This window comes from Hippocampus comes, unplaced genomic scaffold (genome assembly GCF_001891065.2).
Source record: "Hippocampus comes isolate QL1 unplaced genomic scaffold, H_comes_QL1_v1.1 scaffold568, whole genome shotgun sequence".
NCBI lineage: Eukaryota > Metazoa > Chordata > Actinopteri > Syngnathiformes > Syngnathidae > Hippocampus > Hippocampus comes.
This window is the reverse complement of record NW_017842052.1, coordinates 76,541-96,520: the sequence shown is the minus strand read 5'-3', so window position 1 is coordinate 96,520 and position 19,980 is coordinate 76,541. Positions and strand designations below refer to the sequence as shown.

The 19,980-nt window shown below is 48.7% G+C and overlaps 3 protein-coding genes across 6 annotated transcripts in view; 2 read left to right on the top strand and 1 right to left on the bottom strand.

Moving 5' to 3' along the window:
• LOC109509879 (bone morphogenetic protein 7-like) overlaps window positions 1-4,117 on the bottom strand; it is a 10,136-nt gene extending 6,019 nt beyond the window's left edge. Inside the window, exons 1-2 of one of the 2 annotated variants that reach the window (XM_019859780.1) lie at window positions 3,533-4,117; window positions 160-349 (exon numbers count right to left, since the gene is read on the bottom strand). In XM_019859780.1, the coding sequence (XP_019715339.1) occupies window positions 160-349; window positions 3,533-3,941 (599 nt within the window). In that variant the 5' untranslated portion in view covers window positions 3,942-4,117. The remainder of the gene's footprint in view (window positions 1-159; window positions 350-3,532) is intronic. The other variant, XM_019859781.1, reaches the window with a different exon arrangement.
• A 1,110-nt stretch (window positions 4,118-5,227) lies between these two features.
• On the top strand, window positions 5,228-9,682 carry rae1 (ribonucleic acid export 1). Of its 2 annotated transcripts, XM_019859752.1 has the most exons (13): window positions 5,230-5,387; window positions 5,786-5,908; window positions 6,025-6,129; window positions 6,255-6,347; window positions 6,421-6,507; window positions 6,900-6,986; window positions 7,074-7,145; window positions 7,252-7,359; window positions 7,446-7,552; window positions 7,701-7,776; window positions 8,467-8,661; window positions 8,722-8,807; window positions 9,349-9,682. In XM_019859752.1, coding segments are annotated over exons 2-13 (1,107 nt in total). In that variant the 5' UTR covers window positions 5,230-5,387; window positions 5,786-5,818; the 3' UTR covers window positions 9,350-9,682. The 2 variants fall into 2 exon arrangements, with proteins under 2 accessions (XP_019715309.1, XP_019715311.1); XM_019859750.1 differs by lacking the exon at window positions 9,349-9,682 and having other exon boundaries at window positions 5,228-5,387; window positions 8,722-8,811.
• Window positions 9,683-11,338: 1,656 nt separating this feature from the next.
• The window catches only part of LOC109509865 (RNA-binding protein 38-like), a 9,348-nt gene continuing 706 nt past the window's right edge, over window positions 11,339-19,980 (top strand). Inside the window, exons 1-4 of one of the 2 annotated variants that reach the window (XM_019859753.1) lie at window positions 11,339-11,773; window positions 14,096-14,219; window positions 14,993-15,047; window positions 19,752-19,980. The exon at window positions 19,752-19,980 is cut by the window's right edge and continues 2 nt beyond it. In XM_019859753.1, the coding sequence (XP_019715312.1) occupies window positions 11,528-11,773; window positions 14,096-14,219; window positions 14,993-15,047; window positions 19,752-19,980 (654 nt within the window). In that variant the 5' untranslated portion in view covers window positions 11,339-11,527. Of the gene's footprint in view, window positions 11,774-14,095; window positions 14,220-14,992; window positions 15,048-17,909; window positions 17,993-19,751 lie in introns of those variants that run through there. The other variant, XM_019859754.1, reaches the window with a different exon arrangement.

Sequence of the window (19,980 nt, the reverse complement as noted above, 5' to 3'; positions counted from 1 at the left end):
AGACAGACAGACAGACAGACAGACAGATAGATAGATAGATAGATAGATAGATAGATAGATAGATAGATAGATAGATAGATAGATAGATAGATAGATAGATAGATAGATAGATAGATAGATAGATAGGTATTAGGTACATAGATAGACATTGCTGCTTACCCGTCCGCCAGCTCCTGCAAGACCTGGTAGATGTTAATTCGGAATGTCTCATTCTCATGGCGTTCCTGTACGAGGTCCTTAAAAATTCTCAACTCTGCCGCCGTGACAGCCTCTCCCTCTGGAATACGGGAAAGATCAAATCTGAATTCCCTTCGGTGCTTCTGGTACAGAAGTTCCTGATCCCGATCAACTGTTTGGAAAAGAAAAATAGACGCGGGGAAAAGCTTGATTGATCTACAGTACTCACAACAAACTTTGGGCAGACGTTATAAATCAACGTTTGATTGAGGCTTTTGCGCACAATTTACAATTCGGTACACAGCATGATTCGTGCTTTATTATTGTAAAGCTGCAGCTGCCGCACACTAAACATCTGGCTCCCAAAGAGAAAGTTTCTCCCTTGCGAGCAAAAGTTCAGCCGCTGTGAGATGCGAGAGCAGACGGTGATGTCAAGTTCTCTCCAAACTGTTGGAGACTCCAACAAAGTTCTCTGATGTGTGTCGCCTTCTCGCCACATCTCGGAAACGCTGCAGCAGGAATAGCAAAACTCTCGCCTCAGTCTGCGACGCGATTGAACTAAACATCACTTAAGTCAGCCCTTCGTGCCAATACGAGGGATAAAACCACACCCGGCACCCAATTTGGCTCCCACATGTGCGTACCACAAGAAAAGGCCCATTAAGGGCCGGCCCGGCCCGGAAAACCACAGCTGCCAGTCTGCTTTTACAAACGCGTTCGCATGACCTATCGAAATCCACACAATTCATGTCGCTGCCAGATTGCGTGGCACCCGCGCCTCCCTGATCCGATTCCCATCTGTCACTGTCCCTGATCGCTGAGGATAGACGGCAAGCGGCGGCGGCGCTGTGGCTTTTCCTCCCTGCCAGATGAAAGCCCGCTCCGGCTTCCCAAAAGCACAACGGGCAAAAAAGCTTCCTGACGCTTGCCTGTTTTTTTGCAGCATTAGGCAGCATGTTCGTCTTTGGAAAGAGCACTAAAGGTCTCTGGCGAAGGTGTGCCGAGCACACCGGGGCAGCCATTGGCAGCTTTGAAGAGCCCACGCCATAACGCGCTAACGTCACAGTCCCAAAAGCCTCCACCACCGCAATTTTTAATGTCACAGCCCGGAAAGGCCTCACACACATTGACACGGTCTTTTTCAAAAACACTATTATCACCGCAAACACACACACACACACACACACGCACACACAGACACACACACACACACACACACACACACACACAGCCCACTCGCTTTTTCGAGCTGCGCATTCTGGACCCTGCTAGTCATCTGTGTGACCGCAATTAAATACTAGAAGAGAGCAGGGGGGGTATTTTTATGAAAGCAATAATTGCTTGTAAGGACTTGGCGTGTTTACGTTAGGGACCATTAGCTGCAAAGATCAGACCTCAGATATGCAAACTTCCCTCTGGGAGGGATTTCAACACTTTACTTTGCCCCTGACACTGCAGGGCCTCACAGACATGGAGCTTCCATTAACCGTTTGTGATTTTTGGAGACTTTTTTTTTTTTGTAAAGCAACAGCATGGGTGGCTTTCTGACGTATCGGAGCGGTAGCGAAATAAAAGACAAAAAACATGACTTGGGAAGTATTTGTGCAGTCTTTCAAGAATCAAATGCAACACTTGAAGCTCAGCTTTTCACGGCGTCTCTTGCTCAAGAGAACACTTTAGCCCAATCACACCATTTAAGCTCCTGCGTGTGTTGACAAGTTTGACAGCTGTGCACAAACTCCAAACTGTTTTCTTACAGATTATCACAGTTACCGAGAGGACTTTGTCCAAACAAACGCTTCCCATATGAATACTGCTGCTCCCGACGGTGTCTGTTGGTTTAGGATTTGCACAGATTCATGAAGTTTGACAATCTGTGCATTTGTCGTGTTGAATCTAAAAACCGATACCAGGGATGGAAGCCTGAGTGCGCTTATTTTAACAGTGAGTGCACCTATTATCGTGAGTTGCTTCAAATAACCCCCTTACGTGAGCCCTGACATCATCCTGAAGTTCACCCCCTTGGAAAAAAAGCTGTCAGTTCAAAAAAAAAAAAAAAAAAAGAAGGCCATTACTGCACTCATGTATAGATTCGGAACTACATGTGCAGTGGAAATCTCCGAGGCGCATGGCAATGATACAAACACATTCCCATCCCACCTAGGAGCACTTTGCACATTTTGTATTGGACGAAAGAAAATTCTCTCTAACAATGGCGACGCCATGAACTCCCCCCTACACCCATCAAAACTAGCAAACACTTAGTCCACCTGCAGGATACGCCTTCATCTGCGAGATGCTGTGATCTTGACATGGGAAATACCATAATCCGTTTGAGGCTTGAAGCCATCATCCGGGGACCACCATGCAGTTCCGACACAATGAGGGGCCCCAAGTTGAAAAGAAGAAAAAAAAAAACAACGGAGAAAAAATGCTCAACACGCGACTTTGTAGTGTGCTTCCAAGGGGAAAATCACATCATGACGTTTTGTCTTTATTGCTCATCTTTCATTCTCACAAGTATAAAACAATTTAAAAGCCTTTGCGTAGACGGCACTGCTAAGCTATGTTGCGCTCTTTCAGATTTGTTCATCTCAGATGGCTCTTGATTTGTGCGTAGAAGCTCCAAATAAATGACAAGATCAACTTCTTCTCTTCCCAAATGGCTTTTCACCTTGTTAAGCACCGTGAGGCAACAGTGCTCCAGGATAAAACGTGACACCACATATGGCACCAAACTCTTTGCTGGCGCTCGGCTGAAAACGGGTTCCACATATTTCCAAAGATGTAAAAGGTACAAAACATAGTACCTGTAACTGCACGACTAACCCTGCAACCTCTACCTAAGAGCTTTCAAGAAATTTGAAAAAAAAAAAAACATACAAAATGTGTGTCGCGTTGGATCTTGCACATTTGTAGCCACTTCATTTCAAGAGGTGCACGTTGAAAGCATGTAGTTAGCCTGTGAGTCTCCCAGTCAAAGCTTCTGTGAATGAATTTAGGCTTGGGAATGGAACGAAGGAGTGAGCGCCTCACCGCTCTTGCACCTCGCCATTCCGTACTGAACTGACCATGAAAAAGATTTCTAATAAATGACTCATGGTGGCCATAAGACTGATCATCAGATGTTATGACTGGTGTGGGGTGGAGACAGGAACACCTGAAACCAGAGTCCCTTGATGTGAATTAAATAATGGCGACTGTAGTCTTCGGTATCTATATTTGCAAAGAATCCTACTGCTATTGTGCGGCAAAATGTTCACACGCCTCATAGTTGAGCGCCACTATTAATCTAGCAAATGCAGGAAAAGAAAGGAGTTCGAATCATGGGGAAACGTTCGAGATATAAACTTACCGAGATTGAGAAAACTCATGACCATATCAGCATCATCCAGGAAGCGATTGTCCTGCGGGGTGACCGGGTTGGGAGCCTGCGGCTCCAGATGGGGATCGTAGCTGGAATATCTCGTGCGCGGTGCGTCTGTTGAGGCGGTGTTGTACAAGTCCAGCATGAACAACGGGGCAGCGTTGAGCCTGGAGCCGACGTGCGCGGGTCGCGGGCGATGAGGCAGCCCGAGGATGGAGAGGATCTCCCGCTGCATGTCCCGGCGCTCCTGGCTCCTCAGTCGGCCGTGGATGAAGCTGGAGCGCACCTCGTTGTCCACGGAGAAGTTGGAGAAGGACATCTTCGTGGACAAGACGCCACAATTCACAGTCAGGAAAAAAATCAGTGTCCCCAAGGCGCAGGTCGCAGTCTGAACCATCTTGTTACGCGCGCTTCGAAAAAAAGTTGAGGTAATCGATCGTTTGGCAAATAATCCCGGGATCAAAAATCGTACACGATAATCATCTCAGACATATCTTTCAGACTCTGATGCAACATTGTGTTCTCCTGTGCGTTGCAGTCCCGTGAGTTCCTTTCTTATGGGAATTTTGGAGCGCGTTTGGAGACCCTGTGTAAGGCGGGGAGGAACGCGGGGGGGGGGCGACTGTGCTCATTTTGACCACAGTGAAAAGGCAAGATGAACTTAATAGTATCCTTTAAAGAAGCATGTCCATCTTAAACGTTGAGGTGCAAGGAGGGTGGGGGGGGGCTGTTTTAACCGGAAGTGTCATGACAATTTGTGAATTGTATTTAAGAGTTTAAGACACCCCCCAACAATCTCCCTAGCCCTCAACATCAAAACACACATCTCTTTGAACTGAGACGGCCAAGTTGGTCCCACCCTAATCATTTGGGAGTTCTACTCTAACGGATGATCAGCCACTATTTATTACAACGGCATGAAGGCACTTGCCACAATGGCCCCAGTGAATTAGTGCAACGACGATTCCACAAGTCTATTGTAATATAATATTATATTGGTGTATTTAGTAGTATTTATTAAGGGATAAGATCAGCAACAGCTGCATTTTTTTCCTAAAACGTCAGTGCTATAAATCAAAAAGCACTTTCAAATTCATATTGAGACATATGTTTTAGGTCAAACGCAAAAACTTATAATGAAAATATATTTTAAAAAATTAAGTGCCCGCAAAAAAAGTCGAGTTTTTTTCAAATATGCGTCAATAATACGTTGAGGGAGGGAACCCAGCCGCTGGGGGGCAGTGCCCTCCCCTGGGGGTGCACTGTTCCCCAGTGCCGGTCCCAAGCCCGGAGAAATGGGGAGGGTTGCGTCAGGAATGGCATCCGGCGTAAAACTTTTGCCAAGACGACCATGCGAGTTGGTAGGACGGTTTACAGGGGCGGATGGAAATTACTGACTCGCTGTGGCGACCCCTGAATAGGGACGTGCCGAAAGGAGAAGAAGAAGAAGAATACGTTGAGGGAGGGAGACATATAACCATCTCGACTTATCATTTTTCGGTGACCAGTGTTTTTAATGTCAATAATACACATATTTAAGAGGTAATTTCGCTTTGAAAATATCTCAACTAAAGTTTTGATATAAACAGGCAAAAACAGACGTCGTCTCTACTTAGCGACAACTACAAATCAAAAGCCACGTTTTTGTCCTACACTGCCCCCGTGGCGTTCAAACTGCACAGCGCAGCACGCCGTCCTCCTGGCACTCTTGCGTCATTAAACTGCGACACCGTGCAAAACAAGCGCCACATTTTTTCGGTTGTTGCGCCGAATAAATTCGCTCGCTGTATTCGGCTCAATATCAGAGGAGTCAAGATTGGGATAGGAGCTTAACGAGTTCGAGGTACGTATAGTCATGGGTAAAGGGCAGTCCGCGTCGTTTGAATGTTTCCCGCTGTTGCTCACGGGACGGTCGCCGGTCTGAAAGGAAGATTTCCAACTGGCAGCAAGCTAACGTTAGCGAGCTCTAAATTAGTGAACACGTCACACTCGCCTCTTCTCTAAATCATCTTATTGGAATGCTGGTGACGGCACACCCATATTTGACATTTGGGCTTTCCGGCTATAAATGGTTTTAGTGAGATTCGTAGCCTTCTGTCATCGAATGTTCATGTCACTAAATCATGTGTAGTAATGGGTTGTAGTTGATACGTAACAAGGCGAAGCCTTTGCTTCCAGTGTATTTGCTTTTAAAAACATGCAATGTGGGTGGTGAGAGGCCATATGTATTTTTCTTACCAGGCCAGGTCAGATCAAGAATTACGGTAATGCGCCATGAGTTTATTTGGCACAAATTCCGGTTTTGGAACAACGGGAACTGGCGTTTTTGGAAACTCGACGGCTGACACGCACAATCCTATGAAGGTAAACAACAAAATGGCTACGCCTTGATTTGTTGACGTGTTACTGTTGTAGCTTGCTCAGCATTCAACTGACAAACAGTTCAAAGAGTGTGCTTTTTATTTTTTGCTATGTCTCAGGATGTCGAAGTGACTTCCCCACCTGATGACAGCATCAGCTGTCTGGCTTTCAGCCCCCCGACCATCCCTGGGAATTTTCTCATTGGAGGCTCCTGGGCGAATGATGTGAGTGATTGCAGGTGTTTCAATATTAAGTGTTTTGAGGCGAGCATTTGCCCCAGGCACCATTAATTTGTCAATAGTGTGTGATATAGAAAATAAGAGACATGTTTTGGATGGTTTGCCATGAGGTTCGGTGCTGGGAGGTGCAAGACAATGGTCAAACTGTCCCCAAAGCTCAACAGATGCACACAGGTCCTGTGATTGATACATGCTGGAGTGATGTAAGTCTGACCACACATGACGTTCTCTTGCCGATAAAGAGAAAAGTGTTCAACACGCTTGATTTTTATCCAGGATGGGAGTAAAGTGTTCACTGCTTCCTGTGACAAGACCGCCAAGATGTGGGATCTCAACAGCAATCAAGTGATGCAGATTGCCCAGGTCATATGAGATGCACTTTGGAGACTCGATTTGGATTCGATGTGTGCTCTGAGGAGTGCTTTACACTTCTTGGTTCAAGAGACACGGTTCTGATTTGTATGTTCCGAAGTTGCACCGCTCCGATCAGTGCAATGGGAGTGTAAATGGGTGGGGTGTTGCCCGGAACTGAGTATCTTCACAATGGAATCGGGTCTCTCCCAAATGCGGATCAAATCTGCATGTGCGTCGCATATGTGCGGCCTAAATGCACAGACTCGATATCCGCATGGAAATGGTACATCAAAAAATCGGATGTACTGTAGGCATTCAATTGGAATTGGGCCCCTGGACCTTCGGTGTCAACCCAGCCACAAACGTACTCCTCTCTCACTCACCTCCTGTTCTCTTAACAGCACGATGGCCCAATCAAGTCGATTCACTGGATAAAAGCGCCCAACTATAGCTGCGTCATGACCGGGAGCTGGGACAAAACACTGAAGGTGTGCTCACCTGCGTCTGCATGTCAAAACTCATGCAGTTCATTTTCCAACCTTTCCTACATGACGCATTGTCGTTTTCCGTTCCAGTTTTGGGACACCCGCTCTCCCAATCCTATGATGTCTCTGCAGATGCCCGAAAGATGTTACTGTGCCGATGTGGTACGTGGACTTGAAGAAGGATTCTGCATTACATATATATTCTCACCCAACAGATGATGTGTCGGTTTTCTGAGTGCACCTCAATATGTGTGATGCGGCTCTGCAGGTGTACCCCATGGCGGTGGTGGCCACAGCGGAGCGGGGCCTGATTGTGTACCAGTTGGAGAACCAGCCCTCTGAATTTCGCAGACTTGAATCGCCTCTGAAGCATCAGGTGAGCACTTGTTTTCCTTGTCGAGAAACACGCGTTCGCTCCCCGGAGCTTTTCAGTCAATGTAATCTTGCATCTGTGGCTTGTAGCACCGCTGTGTGGCCATTTTCAAGGACAAGCAGAACAAGCCCACTGGCTTTGCGCTGGGAAGCATCGAGGGACGCGTTGCCATCCACTATATCAACCCTCCCAACCCGTAAGCATCAAAACTAAAACTTTTGTTTTGGTTTTAGAACAGTAGCTTTTCAACTACTGCTGACATGTTTCCGTTTTCATTCCGCTGGAATGCTGTCAAACGCACGAGCCGCAGTCTGACGCGAATGTGTTTGCCCGTTGTCAATTAGAGCCAAAGACAACTTCACCTTCAAGTGCCACAGGTCGAATGGAACCAACACAGCCACCCCACAGGACATCTACGCTGTAAGGCCTCCATTTTCCATGTTGACATTCCGACACGACGTACCCACCGCATCTCACTTCACCGCAGCAAAGGTCCCTTTGAAAGTTCGCGGAAACAGGCCAAGTGGCGAGCTCTCTGACAATGTCAATCAAAAGCGGTCCTTATCGTCATTGGAGCCTCATATTTGACCGACGCCTTTTGCTCTACGTACTGTGCTCAACATAACCCGTTTCCGCATCAAGAGCAAATGTTCAAATTTTGATGGTGATTATACTCACCTGTTCTTGAATACTTGTGGGTTGGATTTTTAAATCGAAGATGTTTCTTTGCACGACTTGAATTGAGATTTCCGTTTTTGCGACATGATTCAAATTTGTTGGGTACATTGCGCTTCAGAAATCTTGAGGCCCAAAAGTAGACACGAGCATGATTCATCTTTGCCGTTGTTTGTTGGCAGTTATTTTCTGCAAAGTAAGGCGGCAGTAATATTTATGATCTTGTGAGGCACATTCACGATTGTCAAATCAGATGGGATGCTGTTATCCCGAATATGGACAGTGTATCAAACGTATTCCTCTGCATCCAATTTATTGCCCATTTTGTCAGGGAGAGTTGAGGCACAGTCGACGCGGCGCTAACTTGAAAATGCCGCTGTGGCGGAGAGGGAATGACAGCTAAGAATCAGTGCGGGGGGCTTTCTTCTGATCCAGGTCAACGCCATTTCCTTCCATCCCGTTCACGGAACTTTGGCGACCGTCGGCTCCGATGGTCGCTTCAGCTTTTGGGACAAGGACGCCCGCACCAAGTTGAAGACGTCGGAGCAGCTGGACCAGCCCATTACAGCCTGCTGCTTCAACCACAATGGCAACATCTTTGCGTATGCTTCCAGCTATGACTGGTCAAAGGTAAGATGTCCCGAACCAAAGTGTTGTCAACGTGTTTATCTCACGTGGCATGTCGTTCAGGGCCACGAGTACTACAACCCCCAGAAGAAGAACTACATTTTCTTGAGGAACGCCGCGGAGGAGCTGAAGCCTCGGAACAAGAAATGGTGAGAGGCCGGCAGCAGCGACTGTCCATTAGCCCGGGTAGCGTGCTCGCCGGATGGGATCCTCACGTGTGGCTCACGCTGGGCCTCGGCGACCACCGCGCAGCCCCTGGCATGCGTGGATGGGAGCAGAAGCGCCGCTTCCAAGCCGCTTCTTCGACAAGCAGAGATTCCAGCAAATGGGCCCGGTGGGAGTCGTGCTTTCCACAAGTGACTCCGGCTCTTTGATGGCTTGCGTGGTTTCTGCATTTGTAGCGTGTACAAGCTGCCTTTTGCACATCTCCAGCGAGTGGGTTGATCACGGAGCTTGCCGCGGAGGAATAGCGCGCTGAATGTCGTCTGGCTCTTAGGAAAAGATATTTATCAAAATACAGCCATGAATTGCGTTGCTTGATTATGATGATAAAGTCATTGAGCTTGGGCAAGCAGTATTTGACACCTATTTTGTAATGTTTATGCTGTGCAAAATTGGACATCATTTATTAAATAAAGAGCCTCAAATAAACTGTTCCGTTTCACTGACTGCCTCCCCTCCTTTCTTTAGATTCTCCTTGCCAAGTCACATCTGGTGTGGGGAAACGCAGACAGCCAGAGGCTTAGGGGTGCATGTATGCTCAAGAAAGATTCCTTCCTTTTGACACCAGGACCAGCTGGTGTGGTGCCATTTCCTGTCCATGGACCAATCAGAGAGGCCTACACAAAAATGTTTGTCGTAAGTTTGCATACGTTTGGAGGGTTTTTCATTCATATACATCTGGGTAGGCTTTTTTTTTTTTTACACTTCTCCAAAGACTGTCCATTTTAAATTTGTGTTACTCTGTGGTTTATTTCCAAATGGGAATGTTGATGTATAATAAACAAGTAAGTGAAGACACTTTTATTTGAATGCGTTGTATTTTATGTACGGCTTGTCCTCAGTAGGGTCAGAGGTGGCCTGGAGCCAGCTGACTTTACGCCAGAAGCGGAGGGCGTTTCCATGAACAACCACTTAGCCTCACATTCAAACCTACGGACAATTTAGAGTCTTTCGTTCACCTAACCTACATGTTCTGGAGGAACGAGGGCAGAGAGCCAAGATTTGAACCACCGCAGAACTGCAAGGCACATGTACGCGCCACTCGTTCACACTCCTGCCCATTGTGATTAAAGCAATGTAAAACTAGGTAGCCTCACTCATATTACTGGATTATATCGACCTCGTTTGAAATGTAAACCTGTTAGCGAGCACGATGGGGAAATAAATCCCATAATGGGTCGATACCAACGTGTGGAGTTGCTCGCGTGTATGTTTTTGTCCAGCAGGTGGAGTGTGTTGTCTGTCTTGCTCTTAACTCAAGGTGTTAGGCCAGGTCAACAACCTCAAGAGGGACAAAAGAGATCAAAGATTCTTCCTATAGGTTGAATTCTTTTAACGTTGGGGATAAAGTGGGGTTGGGGTTGCCACATGGTTATAAAAAATGTCACCGTGGTAGCAACAAAGGCCAGGCGGGAAAAGTGAGCCCGGTCACAGAGCGCAAGGCGGGAATGAAATGCCCTTTTATTGAACGTTATGAGTGTATCACCTCGCTGTGAGCCTGACCTTTGGTACTTAGCAGTGGTACTCCAAGCGGCCAAGGGCAGGAAGATTTTTCTGTGGCTGCGCTTCACCATCTCCTCTCAAAATCCGTAAGCAAGTGGCACTACTTTCTTACACCCCTTGCCTCTTTGGTGTTAAACGTTCTCAGCCCAGTCTTTGAAGTACCTCATTTAAAGCTGTGTACCTAGCGAGGCCATATTCACCATCTGTAAAAAGTGGCCCTGGCTGCACTGCTTTTCAGCATGGGTGATGTTAACTGGATTGCCACAATATATACAAAACCCCAATATGACTGTGTTGCATGATTGATAATCATCCCATTTTTAAAATAGTGCTTGGGGTTCTTCTATTCGTGGAGACCATCGATCCAAGCAAACACGGTGAATCAGCATTTAGCGGTTATGCTGTACACTTATGGAATAAGTTGCCAACAGAAAAGTCAACACCAAGACCTCTCTCTCTCTCTCTCTCTCTCTCTCTCTCTCTCTCTCTCTCTCTCTCTCTCTCTCTCTCTCTCTCTCTCTGTTAGCAGCTTAATAACTAATTAAGAGACTAAATGTTGCTCTTATCAACTGCAAACGACCAATTTATCATTGTTTTGAAAAGGCATACTTTGTGATTCTAACGTTCATCCGGGTTACTGATGTGAATGCAAAGCAAATCGTTTTTTTTTTTTGTTTTTTGAAGGAAAACGTGCAGAGTTTTAACTCCAGTAGGATTTTTTGGGGATATGGTAACTTTCTAACGGAGAATGGGTCAAGGCACTCATTTTTGGTGGCGCGGGGGGCGGGACAGTTGAGACCAGTCTCTGAAGGACAAAGGCAGGTGCAGCGGGGGTTCCGAGTGGGCGGGACGACGTCCGGGAAAACGCAATGAAGTTGGTACGCAGGCGCTAATGTGATTGGCTAAGAGTTGTTCGGGGGCGGAGCCACATCTCCGGCATATAAAAAATGTCTCCGCTCGCCTTCAACTGCAAGCTACGAGTTGAGCACGCGAGCGGAGGTTTTCTCACGTTTGTAAGTCAGCGAGCCGGAGCTTCCAGGTTGTTTTACCCGCGTCACGTTGAGTCTGTGTACTACTGTATTGCTTGAAAACGTTTTCACGAATGCCGGGTTGCCGTTAAAGCCGAGTGAAGTCAGTTTCGCCAATGTGCGCCTCCGGAGGTTTGGCCGGCTCGCCAATGCTTCTGCATCAATTTATGAACGGAGCCCTGGAAGCCATGCATCCCACCGCGCTCCAGAAGGACACGACTTTTACCAAAATCTTCGTCGGCGGACTGCCGTACCACACCAACGACGCCTCGCTGCGAAAATACTTCGAGGCCTTTGGGGACATTGATGAGGCCGTGGTGATAACCGACAGGCAGACCGGCAAGTCCCGAGGATACGGCTTCGTAAGTAGGAACGAGATACAACAAGTCATTCATTTCTCACCGCGATGGAATACACGCGCCGCCCACAGAGTGTCATACATTTTTTTTTGCCGTCCACACACTGTAGAATGATTTGTTGTCTTGTGCGCCTGTCCACGTGTTGATGTTTGTCCTTGCGCGAGTACCACATCGATGCGTGTCGACCTTATGCCCCGGTCATGGAATTCAATTGTCTTCCTGTCCTAATGAGGATGAGGGATCACACAAGTTAACTAAGAAGATTATATTTCCACCGCCCCCCTAACCTCCCAAACGAGGCCATTCAAGCCTGGCTCGGGGCTTAAGTGCGGGAGAGTCTGTTGCCCCTCGTTCCTTTATATGGCTCGTTTGGAGCAGCGGCGATGGGAGACGTTGACCTTGCACGGCGTGCCCTCCATTGTCACAGACGGAAGCGCCTGCATTGCTCACCGCTCACATGATTTACAAGGCAACTTGGCTGCTTTGGAAAAAAAAAAGTCTTCATCCTGTGAATGTGTGATCAACTCTGCAAAGACCTTATCTTTGAGTAGCTTTCGCACCCCCCCACTCCCCCGGCCTCCATATCCCAAAAATGTCATACATACATAAATCATGATGGGATTGTTTTTCAAAATCCACCGAACAAAAAGTGTCCTGTTGCATTCTCTCAGGCCTCGCTAATAGGTGACTTATCTCGGGCCGTCCCTGCCAGATAAAACCGGCTATTCTCCCTTTGACACAAAGCACAGAAGCCATGTGAGCAATGCAAATATTTACCAGAACTGTGGAACTACCCATCAGCGCTAGTTTTGTCAGGCCAAAGAAGGAATGGAAAAGTGTTTGTGTGTGTGTGTGTGTGTGTGTGTGTGTGTGTGCGTGTGCGTGTGCGTGCGTGTATGTTTACAAGCAGTATGGAAGACAATTACTCAGTGTTTACACGCCAGCTCCCAAACTGGCGAAAACTGCCCTGCGAGTCTTGTTGCTAACGGTTGAGCGTGCGGACCGGTGTTACCTGTCAAACAGGCTTGTTGGGATGTGCCTGCTGTCACCCGTGCGCATGGTTAGTTGACCAACAAATGGTTGGCTTTGGTTGGGGGCGGCGGGCGTAAACCGGCAGAAAAGGGGCGGGCGAGCTGCCCCAAAGCCGAGCTCACCTTTTATCCAAACACACATCAGAGGGGGATTAGCGGCACCCCCACAGCAAGGCTCCACAGAGTGTCAACAAAGCCTCGTTCCTTCCTGTGTGTTTACAACACAGACGGCGGAGTGGACTTTTTCTCACCTTGCCGATGTCGAAAATGCCCTCCAAAACAATGATGGCCGTGGTCTCCGTTCATTCAGATGCACTTTGCTCGACTTGGTGAGCTGACTGAAGCCACCGAGTTGGCAGAACCCGGCTATCAAAACAGACGGGCCTGTCTAATGCCCGGAGGAAGAAAAGAGGGGGCCGACTAAGACAAGCTCCTTAATATTACGTCCCTAATTGGATTGCCTCCTGAAATGGTACTCGCTTCCATTCATATTTTGGCAGGCGTGCCAATGCTGCTGTGGGTTACTCGAAAGAAATAACCGTGGATTTTGTTTGTATTTTTACTCTGACAAAGGCTGACAACGTCGGATTTTGGTTGTTTGTTTTCTCAAAGAAAGATTTTGGACAGCGTAACATGTCAGCTTCCAGATACATACAAGGGTGGTCCTCACTTTATACACTGTTAAGGGATAAAAACATTGTGGGTGAATTGGATCCAAATTTTTCAAAATCTCGCTTTTGTGAAATTTGGCCAAAGAAAAAAGGCTTGACCAAACTCTTTCCCCTTTGTATTGAAAAACAACTCTGCAAGTTGTTTTGGAGCGAGCGACTTGCTTGCTTTGTTGTGCTAACATCATTGCCATCACTTTCAGCAATTTGTATTGTAAAGTTTTCCAACTTCAATTACTCTTTTAGCTCCCCAAAATACAGGTTGTGTGTGTGTTTTTTTTTTAACAGGAAATGACAGTGAACCCTCGCATAGTTGCTGTTCAGCCTTCACTATTTCACATTGCACCATCCATCGCTTGCGCTTTCTGTGCTCCAACCAAAACTAAAAAAAAAAAAAAAAAAAAAAGTCTTACTTTGGCCCCATCTTGGAGCGCCTCGGTGCCACGGAACTATGTAAAAATGAATTGAGGAGACTCATTTAGACAACTGTCGCGCCTCTGTTGGTCTCAGCCAATCGGTGCACTCCCCCTGCCCCCGCTTAAAAATAAATCAGTTGCTTGAGAACACAAACTCAACCAACTCATTAACGATGTAATGATTATTCCCGTCACAATGTCACTCACCAGGTCACGATGACAGACCGAGGGTCGGCTGAGAGAGCCTGCAAGGATCCCAACCCCATTATTGATGGCAGAAAGGCCAACGTCAACCTGGCCTACCTCGGTGCCAAGCCTCGCAGCATCCAAACAGGTGGGACGTGTTCGGTTTTTTTTTTTTTTTTTGGTTTTTTTCTTCCCTTATGTATTTATAATTCATGAAATCACAGCGTTGCCATCTTGATCAACCAGCTAGCGAGCAAATTTGACCCTGGTTATCGGCTCAGGATAAAATCCGCGCTGGGGCGTGATGCCGCCGCCGTCGCCATGCTCTACTGTCGGTTAGGGTGTTCTTCTGGTGATCTGCAGCAACCGATCCTATCTTTTGGAAGGCATTCGGCAAATTTCAAGCACGTCTTTCTTTTTGGGGGCGGGACTTCGGCCTTGCTGGGCTCCCCCATAGTGTAGACGCCAAGAGGACAGAAAAGTCCCAACAGCTGGCACTCGCCACAACTTCCTGGGCTCCCCCAAATGTTGCCACATAGTTTTGTTCTGGTCTTCTCATCGACTTCTTGGTCATGTCCCGATTTCTCCACTCGGTGACGATTGTGGCCCAATATTATCTTTCAACAATGAGATGCTGTGGCGGCTCCCCGCGGACCGTCGCCGGCGCTCGCGGATTTGAGCGCAAAACTGAAAAACGCTCACTTCAAAATCGGCAAGATTGCGGCGGCGCCGAACATGAGCCACGTTGGAGCTCGGCTTGACTGTATCGCGCATTGTTTTGCGCCGAGAGAGGAACAGGCCCTCGCTCTGTCTGCCCGTGCTCTCTGTGTATTGTTCTCTGGCCCTCCTCTGCAAATGCAAATGTGCGCGCACGCGCATGCGTGCGTGCGTCTTTCTGACAGTCCACCTCGTATCTTGCAGGCATATCCATCGGAGTGCAACCCATTCACCCGGCATTCATCCAGAGGCAGTATGGGTAAGTGAAAGGGAGTGGGGGCGCTTGTTGTGCGCGTGTGTGCGTGTGGTCTTGTGTTAGACGCTTTGTGCAGTGCCACCAGGCCACTGTTTCTTGGACAAATAGGGCCTCTGGAAAGTACATGTCAGTTTCTGGGCCTGCTTGCAACTCCAGAGGGAGAGCATTAGCATACTTGAAATTTCTAGGCCGGGGAGATTGCTCACACCTCTGTGGTAATGGAAGGGCATTCCAGAGGTGAGCGTGTGACTCGCTCGCAAAGTTTTGTCAGAAGCTTGTCGACTTGTCCGCCGTCCTCCAGTGGGCCCGCTGGAAGCGGCCGTGTTGTCGGAAGTGGCTCGCGTCCCAGACGTGCTCCGCTGAGCGCTTCATGAGCACTTCGCCGTATTCGTCGCCCCGCCTGCCTTTCACCTCCTCGCGCTACAAGCACAGCTTAACCTGTCCGTTCTTAAACCCAGAGTAGCGTGCGCATTCATGGTGCTGCCTTTTGTGGCTTCACCTTTGCCCCCCCCCCTGTACTTCATTTTAGGATCGGAAACCAGCGTTTGATTTCAATCAACCAATCATGTCAAGATCTGTTCTCGTTTGCCCATCAGGCTGGATTTGCCACATGACATCTGCTCCGAAGTCAAATCGGGACCTCATTCCAAAGTGGTGGAGCGTCTGAGAGGTTGCCTGGCCGTATCCCGTTCTCAGTGTAATTTAGCTTGTGTGTCCGCAGAGGGTGGTGGGGGACCACAGATATCGGGTATACTAACGATAACGATGCTCGCAAGTGACTACGACTGTATTGCAAAGATAAAGTGTAGAAGCAAGCAGATTCATCCGATTTCATTCCGAAAAGGAACGATACCATCAATTCAGAAACGATACCAAACATTCAGCAACTGCACAATCACATCGGCAACTGTCTACTGCCGTATATTCTGGATGCAAGTTGTTGGTTTGTACTTGACATGAATTGAACTGGACTGGGCTATTTTTTCGGAAGCCAACAAGGGCATTTTTGGCGATATGAAAGTGATGCTCCAAACAGACCGATGCTTGTCGGCGATGAAGAGTGCATCATCCTGGAACTGCCAAGATTTTCCACACTCCCTTAGGACGATGATCAAATAACATCCCCCCCACCCCCCTTAAAAAAAAAAAAGCAGTCTTCAACCGGCCGTGATTGTCTATTCATGTACCATTAAATCAACCCGCGTCGGGTATTAACGACCCGCTGGGAATATGCCCCATCTTGTTCCGGGCCACTCGGAGGACCTGGAAAGTCCCATGTCCTCGCTTCCGTTACCATGGCGATCACAGATTGCACCAAAAGCCCCCAAGGATTGGAAATGTGCCGTTTTGAGGTACGGCTGCGGCAGGTGCCGGCTCACGTTACGGCCTTTTTAATCACCCGTGGCCGCCACCCCAGAGAGGCAGAGGGCTACGTCGAGCACCTGTCCTCCGGCCCCCGAGTCTTGGAGATGTTGAGTGACAGACGCGGGCCTCCCTAAGACGCGCAGCCCCGACAAGTGGCTTTTCTTTCAGCCTCTTCTCCCCTCCTTGACGACATATGGCGCGCTGACATGCTCTGAAGTGGGATCGTAAGCAGAAACTGGAGCGGTGTGTGTGTGTGTGTGTGTGTGTGTGTGTGTGTGTGTGTGTGTGTGTGTGTGTATTATGGCTGTGGTCAGCAGATGCTTTGGACTGTGAGGGTCAGACGAGATGAGGCAAGTGTCATTGTTTTCATAGCCACGACTCGCACCACATTTGCTCACATTTTCCCAGTCTGCAGTCATCTTTTCATTTACAGAAGTTTTTTTTTTTTGTTGTTTTTTTTTAAATCGGTCGCTTCCCTGGCCGCCACCAGCAGTGTGAAATTTGACACGCCTCTGCGAAGCAGTGTGGGAGATCAGGTGGGGGCTGGGGGTTTGGTCGTCAAAGTGGGGGATGAGGCTTGTTTTTGTTTTTTGTTGTTTTTTTTTTTTTTTGTTTTTTTTTTTTTTTAACAAGGCAGCGTGCATCCTGGGAAACGCACCACTGCAGGTGTGAAACGTCGCCTCCTCAAGCGGAAAGCGAAGGATGCCGTGTGGCTTGTTTCCACATGAACAGCAAAAAATGAACGCTCGCCAAATATTCCTTTTCAGTTTCGACTCGCCGAGTAAAACGACAAAGTTGAACCGCGCCGCAGCGATTTCAATTTCCTGCAAACACCTGTGGCTTCCTCTTTTGGACCCGCCCATAAATGAGGCGGCCATCAGGCCTTTCCCGCCCGCATTTGTAATACTTGCAGTATGCATCTGCAAAGCCTGCTGCCCCCCCCCCGCCCCCCGCCCACCCGGGGCCATTGTGTCAAAATCACACAGGCTGGCTCGCCATCAGCACAAAAGCAGCTGACCTCGGATTTTCTGGCCGGCGTCCACGTCGGCCTGTCACCGGCTCAGGCTACACACCCGACCTCTCGCCGCTTATCTCTTTAGATAGAAGTTAAAACGAAAGCTCACACCTCCGCATTGTATCAATGAAAGGGTCCCTTTTGTCTGGCCTTATCCTCCGCATTCCATCGTAAGGCCACATGAGCCTTTTTAGTACATCGGCGGCCGAGTGCCGAAACCAGGCGCCTTGCGTCCACATGGCGAGTGTGCGAGTGCCCCACGCTAACGTCGACTCGCGGCGAGCGGCGCACGAGGCTGCCGTTGGCTTGCTCCTTGGTTTGGATCCGTTTCTACCCTTCCTCAGATTTGACTCTGTCAGCGTTAATCAAGTGCGCTTTTCACATGTGACTTTGAAACGATGTTGATATGCGTGTATACAAATGCGGTCGGTCTATTCAATTTTTTTTTTTCTTGATATTCCTCCTTCTGTCCAACTTCCTGGCAGCTGACGATCAGAGGACACCCCCCTGCCCCCACCCCAAATATAGGACTAGTTCCGAGGAAGCAAATGTCCCACCCCCCACATCTCGTCTCTCCGCAAGGTGCCAGTGGATGGCTTGAGAGTGCCGTGGCGTGTGCTGTGATGGATTGGAGTGCCTTTTTATCTTTTCCCGTTTGGCGTGCGAGTGATATGAAGTGAAGAGGTTGCGCTGATTGCGGTGCGACTCTTTCCCTATTATGGCATGGTTTGGGCTTTGCAGTGGTTACTGGTGTGTGGGAGTGTGGCGTGTGCGTGTCTGCGTGTCGGGGAGCGTGATGACATCCCTATCCTTGCATGCTTCCATCCCTGACTGTATTGATTCCACGGCAGCCTCACAGTACTGATGAGATGGAAGCCGAAATGTTTTTTTTTTTCTCAGTGAATGACATTTGTTGCGGTGCGCTTGCCTTTCTCCATAAATGCTTTGCCTCTCAAAATGAGAATGTCAAGTTTTGAAAGCAGAAGGGGTCTCCAACTTTTTTTTTTTTCAGGCACACTTTTTTTCTGAATTGCGTGTTGATATTTTTCATGGGAAAAAAAAAAGTGACTAAGTGCAATGCAAATGTCTTGGGTTCATCACGAGCTTTGCTTCATTGACCCGTTCTGCAGTACAGTCATGGTGACAAAATGGCAGCAAAGACAGTTATGAACCACTCCGAATTTGAACATCCACCTTGCTGTCGTCCTGAAATAACCCGCTAACAAAGATTAAAAAATGATTTGCCATTTGTAAAACGAATGACACCACATTATACTGTATATGGTCAAGATAGCATTGCTAAGACAATAAAAGATGTTCGCACTGTGCCGTGGGTCTTCAGGATGTCCACCTCCAGGAACCGAAGGCTCAAGCGGGACTCCTGTCTTGCTGTGGACACACACACACACACACACACACACACACACACACACACACAAAGCGAGCAACTAGTTGTTGGATACTATTCTGCATCCTGACGACTGTTGAGGTGCCTCTGAGCAAGGCAGCAAACCAACACGGTCTCAGCTCAGGGGCGCGGTCACCATTTGCATGCTCTGTCGCTTTGACATGCCTGCACGTGTTGTGGTCTGCAGAGTGTCAATTAAATTTCCCCTTGCGGGATTGAAATCGGCACAAACAAGTTATTTGGGTAGCCCTGGTTTAAAAAAAAAAAAAATGAAAGGGGGGGGAAAAAAAGCAAGAGAGGGCGCATGGAGGTACTTTAAAGTCGGAATTCTGAAATTTGAAGTCAGAATTCAGGGATTAAAGTGTGAATCTTGCCAGCCTTGTTTTTTTTCTTCATTGGCCCTAATCCTCTTCTGTGTGGAGGACCTGCTTCGAGAGACCTTTTGGCCCCCCCCCCCCCCCCCCCCCCCCCCCCCCCCCCCCCCCCCCCCCCCCCCCCCCCCCCGCACCACACAGCTTTGATCACCTGTCGAAGAGAAACTACAGCACCTGACAGCAGCATTGATAAGCGCCGCGCAACGTGCGTGCTCATGTGTGTGTGTGCATGCGAAAAGCAGCGGCTGTTTAAACACTCTGCTGGTGCCTGAACTTGAAAAACTGCCAGTAACGGCTGACTCCATCATTCAGCCCCCCCCCCCCCCTCCCCACGCTTGGAGCTCAAAAGGCCCAACCGCGCATGCTTGGTAGGGACACAGACAGAAAGTCGGGACCCCTTCATCCCCCGCTCTCCCCGGCTCTGCATGCGCGAGCGTCCCCGCGCCCCACAGTTTGTTTTCCGCTGCGGAAGCAACGTAAACAAACCCGAAGCCAGACCCTCTCGGCATAACAGCCCTTGTTTGGTCTTTTTGTGCTGTGCGCAGGTTGGCCCCGCCTTACGTCTACCCGCAAGCCTACGTGCAGCCCAGCCTGGTGCTGCCCACCCAGCTGTCGTCGTCGCTGACGAGCAGCCCTTACCTGGACTACAGCGCGGCCTACACGCAGTACGCCCAGGCCAACTTTGAGCAGCAGTATCCCTACGCCGCCTCCCCGGCCGGCTTCCTGGGTTACAGCTACGCCGCCAGCCCCGCCGCCAGCGTGGGGCCGGCCGCC